Raw genomic sequence first — 6664 nt, 5'->3', positions numbered from 1 at the left:
GTGCATTAAAAGAAAAACTCATGTATAGTAAATAAAACAAATTTTAATAACAAAAAAAATAGGCAAAAATAAGCAAAACTTACTTTATTTAGTATTTGTTAATTTTAGCAATAATTAATAAATATTGAATAAAACAAATTTTGACCAGGTTTTTTTTTTGTCTTTGTAACAACATTGAAAATATATACTTACATCAATCAGTTCAATAGGAAAATAGTTGGTGTTATTTATTGAGGAAGAAGAAGTCGAGGTATCAAAGAAAAGGTTATCGGGTCTCTTCTTCTTAGATCTGATAACAATGGGAAGATTCTGTTCAAAATCATAGTCTCCTGCTGCTGCCAATGCTGCAATAATTGGAATTGAGCTTCTTAAATTTAACCTCCATTATCTCGTCTTGGATCCTTCTCTCTTTTTCATGCAAGTGTTATATCTAACGAGTTCCATCCTTTATGATTGATGCCTTATCCATCTATTTAATAATCACTAATTGAAATTTAAAGATCTGGAAGATTGTCCAAAATAAACTATAATTCTAAATCTACTATAATATTAGCAAGACAAAAAAAAATAATTTAAACTTATTTTATTTAATATTTATTCAAATAAATTAACTTTTGACTGTTTTTTGTAAATTTTTTGTCATCAAATATTCTGGGTTGAATCTATATACCTTGGTTACGTTGGGAACGGCTGTCCTAAGTGCAAAGAGCCTTTCATTGATCTGCTTCATGCTATTTTGGTCAGAGACAATGTCCATGGATACCGCCGATGAAGCTCCGCCGTCCGGAGAGGTGGAATCATAGTAGTCGCCCGAAAAGGCCCCATCCAATTGCCAGCTGCCTCAAGAAATTAAATAACATTAGAACATTATTATAAGAAACCACGAAAATAATACGGTAAGAACAACGTAAAAACAGAGGGAGATAAAGGATTATACAAAAATATAAAAATAAAAGACAAAGAAAAAACAAAACATAGCCAATTATAATATAATTCATTGAAATATTAATAAAATCCTAGATGCATGCAGCTACAAACGCATGTGTCTAAGTATTTAGTGAATGGTATTTTTCAATTGAACAATTGACCTTTAATACACGAATCTGTAGATCTGGTAAGAATAGAAAAAAAAAATCAGCGAATAAAGACCAAGAAAGAAGAATCAAAGTAAAATCCTCAGTTTCAATTAAATCATGCCCATTGAATTTGTATGAATCATCGAAACCAACATAAAAGGAATGAAAAATTCCCAGTATGACTTAAGCCATAACCCGGGAAGAGAGGGGGAGAAAGGGAGGGGAATCGCTGTGTGAGAAATCATGAGTAAAAGAAAAAAAAATTAAACACAAGCCAAATCCCAAATCAAACACAACCAAAACACAAAAGAAACCCCAAATCGAAAACATTCAAAAATCAGTACCAGACGAAGAGAGAAATCCAGAGTATTCTTACCGAAGGAGATCATTGGCCAAGATGTTGAACCAGCATGTCTCAGTAAGGCTGTTCTCCTCCATCAACTCGTGAAAATCCCAAACAAAGATCTATGTGCCTCAGGAAAGCCGACGTATCAGCTAGGGAAAATAACCACCGCCACCTCCATCAGTGTCTTCTCTGAGATATCAGAAACTGCCGATTCCTCTAGAAATGAGAGTAATCGAAAAGGTGTATGGAAGGGATTGCTTGCCACACGTTGTAGATCTGTGTTGGAAACTCTTGTTGCTGCCATTGGGGTCAAACTTTACCGTGCAAGCTTCAGGGAATATTGCGTGCGGTGTATTATTGAACCAAAGTGTTCAAGAAACCAGAGATCAACGGTGAAAAGCATCTCCTGTCTTTTACAATTGTAATGGGCTGTTTTCTTGTATTCATTGTTTTGGATACGTTTGGGAAGAGACCAATGTAGTTGTTGGGTTCAATTGGGATAGCAGGCTCATTATTTGAACTGGGCCTGGGATGTAACTACATGCAATTCTCAGATGAGGAATCCTTGTGGGACATAGCAGCGTGTAAAGCTCACTCAAATGCCAATGAGCCTTAGCTCAAGTGACATAAGTTTCTATTAACAGAAAAAATATATTTCTTTAGATAAAAAAGGAAGCAAAAATAAAGAAATTATAATACGCTTGAAAACTATATTTTTTTAATGATTTTGGGGTTTAATATTTAAATTATTGGGTAAATTTTAATACGTTGTAACAAAAAAATACAACGTATTGGATAGATTTTAAGTATACGAAAGAGAATAATAAGTTTTTTAAACATCACAACTCCAGAAATCAGTTGGTCTTACATATTAAAATAGATCCGTTCACAACATACTTTACCAATTTTTCAACTACTTAATATAAATAACCAAAGTTCAAACAATTCTTTACAGACGTGGNATATATATATTGGAATGTAACAAATGATTAGCCACTACACTCATCCATCCTTTCAACAGCGTCGCTAGTATTTTCACGTTGTCCAAAGGCACTCCGAAGCTCTTCTCTAATAGTGAGAGGCTAATGATTCCCAAATAAATTGGAACCTTGCGAAGACGAAATTCTTACATAAAAATCATGGTTAACAGTCTACACAGAACACAGCAAATATAAAAATAAGAAATGCATATGCCAAAGAAAAAATGAGTTGAGAAAAGAATCAGGTATAATCAAACTTTGAAGACTATTAAAATAAATAGTAAACAAATAAAGAAAAAAAATTAAAACTATATATATATGTATTCTTTAGATAAAAAAGGGAAGCAAAAATAAAGAAATTATAATACGCTTGAAAAATATATTTTTTTAATGATTTTGGGGTTTAGTATTTAAATTATTGGGTAGATTTTAATACGTTGTAACAAAAAAATACAACGTATTGGATAGATTTTAATACGTTGTAACAAAAAAACACAGAGAAATATACTCACACATAGAAATTTAAGTATACGAAAGAGAATAATAAGTTTCTTAAACATCATAACTCCAGAAATCAGTTGGTCTTACATATCAAAATAGATCCGTTCACAACATACTTTACCAATTTTTCAACTACTTAATATAAATAACCAAAGTTCAGATAATTCTTTACGAAACTTTTTCCTAATAGTGAGAGGCTGATGATTCCCAAATAAATTGGAACCTTGCGAAGATGAAATTCTTGCATAAAAATTATGGTTAACAGTCTACACAGAACACAGCAAAATATAAGAATAAGAAATGCACATGTCAAAGAAAAATGAGTTGAGAAAAGAATCAGGTATAATCAAACTTTGAAGACTATTAAAACAAATAGTAAACAAATAAAGAAAAAAATTGATTCTATATATATGTATGCATATATCTATTACTATTTATATAGTTTGCTAACAGATAAAGAGTCAAAGTCCATTAGGTCAAGAACTACCCAACAATTCCAGTTGAGAACAGAAATCAGTGAAACCTGACCCACTAGAGGACTCGAGCTCGACAAACATTGAATGCTTGCATTGGACTAAAACTAAACTGGATTATTAAATTTGAAGGGAAAATGAGGAACAAAAGAATCTAGATCAAATTTTTAAATTGAACAATAGAGGAATAACATCAGTAACTCTTAACACATGACACATGAAAAACACAAAAAATAATATATCAAATTGAGGTTGACTTGATTAGAAACAAAGTGGACTAACTCAACATTAGATTTACATAATAATGTTATCACCTGTTGTTGATTATCATGGGTGGAGTCCTCCAAAAACTTCACAATATCAATATCATCACATATTGAATGAACAATGTGAAGATATGTATTCAATTCATATCCAACGGGTCTAAGATCTACTATGAAGATAATTTTTTGTTCATTAATTGAGAAATTATGTTATTTGGAACAGTGTAATCATCAGTTGACTAAGAAAAAAAGGTCCATTAGCGAAATTCACATACCTAAACAGTAAATAATAAACAGAAAAGAACGACAAATAAATGAAACTAAAACCAAAATCATTACTTCGGAGAAATTTGTTTCGTCTTTCAGAAATTCTGAACAAATCTTTTTGAGTATTTGCATTACCTCATCATCCTCAAGTATGAACATATTGCTGCCATTTGAGTGAAAAACTACCATTTGAGTGGAAAACAATAATTTTGATGCAATACCTAAATAATGTAAATAAAATAAAAATATACACTGAGAAATATGTCCAGAAGATGTAATAAGGGAAAAAGAAAATTGATACCAACAATTCCGGGAGATAAAATAGATACCTTCATATGGCATCAATACACTCAACCCTACATAGATAACAATAAAATACATTTTCAACATGACAAATAGGTGCATTATACAAACAGCAGTAGTACCACCATTTCTGATGTTTCAACACATCAATAATTTCACTGATAAAAAAAAAACAAATCTGATCCTGTTGACAAACAATAATTTGTATATTATCATACATGTTTTATCATATTACACATGTTGAAACACATTTGCAATGGATGAAAACATAAACATAAATCTTAACATTTTTTTATGCGGAAGCATATATTTTAGCACAAAAAATGTCAGCAAACATCTCTTTAATGGTATGCACTTGTATTGGAACACCAGAGATTACTTGGTTGTCATCATTTTCAAGCTGTTCATACTGAGAGAAGTCTTCAAATATTGGGCTAAAAGCCGAATCAGCACTAACATCCTTAAAATTTAAAAAGAAAACATGAATTATAAAATGTAACCAACTTTTTAAAGTATTAGACAAAATCATATTAACATGTAAAGGATATCATTTAAAACAATAATCAAAGAATTGCGCATTGGGATCAACAAAGTATATTTAAAAATGATTCTTCCACTTGATATCTAACATAAAGAAAGATTACTCACCTTGATGCATTTATTAGCCTTAAGTTTGTTGAAAAAAGGTGCATCACTAATGACATTGATAACTTTAAAGGTACCACAATAACCCTAAATGTTAATCCTCTTTGCTTGAACTTTGAAAACAATTTGTTTCCCAATGAGTTGATGAAAAAACTGTGGACAGTAGTGGTGCTCAATTTTCTGTCATAGATATTGAAAAGTGATCACTAATTAGTGGATGAAATTGAAGTATAAGAAATAGTTATTCATAGAGTATAAAGCAATAAAATTTAAGTGGATAAACTATACATCCATTTCATCTTCTAACAACAAAAAGACATCAGAACACGTTCTTTCTAATAATTTAGTGGTTGCACTGTCTAACAAGAGAAACATTTCACAAGAAGTCCCGTTTTCAACAAGTATCTTAATCTTGTAACTATAACAAAGAAAGTAAATATGAGATTCATCTATTTGTCAGTCTTAGAAGAGGTTGTACATGAAGGTTACTTATATTATTGAATCATAACCCAAGAAAGAAAATTTCTAAATCATAACCTGGTGATCATAAAATGCTGAACTTCTCTACTGCACAACTGACAATGAAACACATTATCATTACCTACAATTGGATGACCGCAAATACAAGAAAAGACCCACCACTCTGGTCTTTAACAATCTCTTTAATTTTTTCAACCACAAAGAATTGTCCATCCTATTTAAAAAAAAATAATGAATTGAATGGGTAAGGAATGTCTACAATATCAAAAAATCAATTAACATCAGTACTTCTTACATAGCACTAAAACATGTTAAAAAACTAATAGTACACACCTCATTGTTTCCCTTAAGATTAGCAATAGTCCGTATTAGCTTCCAATCAAAAAATTCATCATCAATTAAAGACACTAAGTCCCTAATATCATTACTACAGAGTCTACTGAAATGGTGTGTTGCAATATCGTATCTATGTAAAAAAATTAATATTAAGATAAAAGAATTTCAGGAAGACAATGAGAGAAAAATTGAATCCAACTAACTGATTCAGAAAATTCACAGTTTCCTGCATATCAGGGTTGATTGAAACTCTATAAATATTGATCACATTTTGGAGACTGCCTTTATCTACAAATCACAGAAGACAATAAGAAGAAATTAATTCATAAAGAAACTATTCATTCCTAAACAAAAATATTTAAACAAATCAAATTGAGACATCTGTGCAATATGGACAACTTTTCACCTCCATTGACTTTGATCTTGAAAGATTGCAAAATAACAATAGGTAGTGGTCTCTGATACTTTTTCAAACTATTGATGTCTATAAGAGCACAACAATCACCAAGAAGATTGCAGGAGATTTTCTTCCTAGGTAATGATTATAAGAAAGGACGGACAACAATAGAATAATTCAACAGCAATAAAAGAACATGAAAAACACGGCATAACGTAATTTAAAAAAAAGGATCAGAAACAGAAAGTTAATGAATACCCATCAGCAAAAATTTCAAGAATCATAACTTTCAATATCTTTCCATTATACTCAACATCCCTTTTCCTTTTCAATCCGCAAAGGACCCCAACAAAATTTGTTTAGCAAAATTATAGTAGATAACATTAAATCCTTAGAATTATTACCATTAGACATTTCCTTGAATTGTTGGTAATTTCAACTTAAAACACCTTCATACCGGTTCACATTTGAAAAAGTGAAACTTACCTATTAAGTACTCATAATCAATGCACTTTTGAAGAATCTGGTCTATAGAAGTTAGAATTAAACCAGAATTAGGTATGGTTGTACTTGCAGGTGCAACAATAGAGGTACAAC

The 6664-nt window shown here is 30.8% G+C and overlaps 1 protein-coding gene across 9 annotated transcripts in view; it reads right to left on the bottom strand.

The window, feature by feature from the left end:
• The window catches only part of LOC107474432 (uncharacterized), a 4112-nt gene extending 2200 nt beyond the window's left edge, over window positions 1-1912 (bottom strand). For 2 of the 9 annotated variants that reach the window (XR_002370627.2, XR_002370628.2), the window contains exons 1-3: window positions 1453-1911; window positions 671-836; window positions 193-469 (exon numbers count right to left, since the gene is read on the bottom strand). Coding sequence is in view for 1 of the 9 variants with exons in the window: in XM_016094053.3 (XP_015949539.1) it covers window positions 228-344; window positions 671-836; window positions 1453-1514 (345 nt within the window). In the remaining 8 variants the exon portion in view is untranslated. Of the gene's footprint in view, window positions 1-192; window positions 470-670; window positions 837-1452 lie in introns of all 9 variants that reach the window. The other 7 variants (XR_008006099.1, XR_001589278.3, XR_001589279.3 and 4 more) reach the window with 7 other exon arrangements.
• Between the last annotated feature and the right edge of the window lie 4752 nt (window positions 1913-6664).

This window comes from Arachis duranensis, chromosome 2 (assembly GCF_000817695.3).
Source record: "Arachis duranensis cultivar V14167 chromosome 2, aradu.V14167.gnm2.J7QH, whole genome shotgun sequence".
In the NCBI taxonomy this organism is placed as follows: domain Eukaryota; kingdom Viridiplantae; phylum Streptophyta; class Magnoliopsida; order Fabales; family Fabaceae; genus Arachis; species Arachis duranensis.
This window is presented reverse-complemented; position numbering and strand designations above follow the sequence as displayed.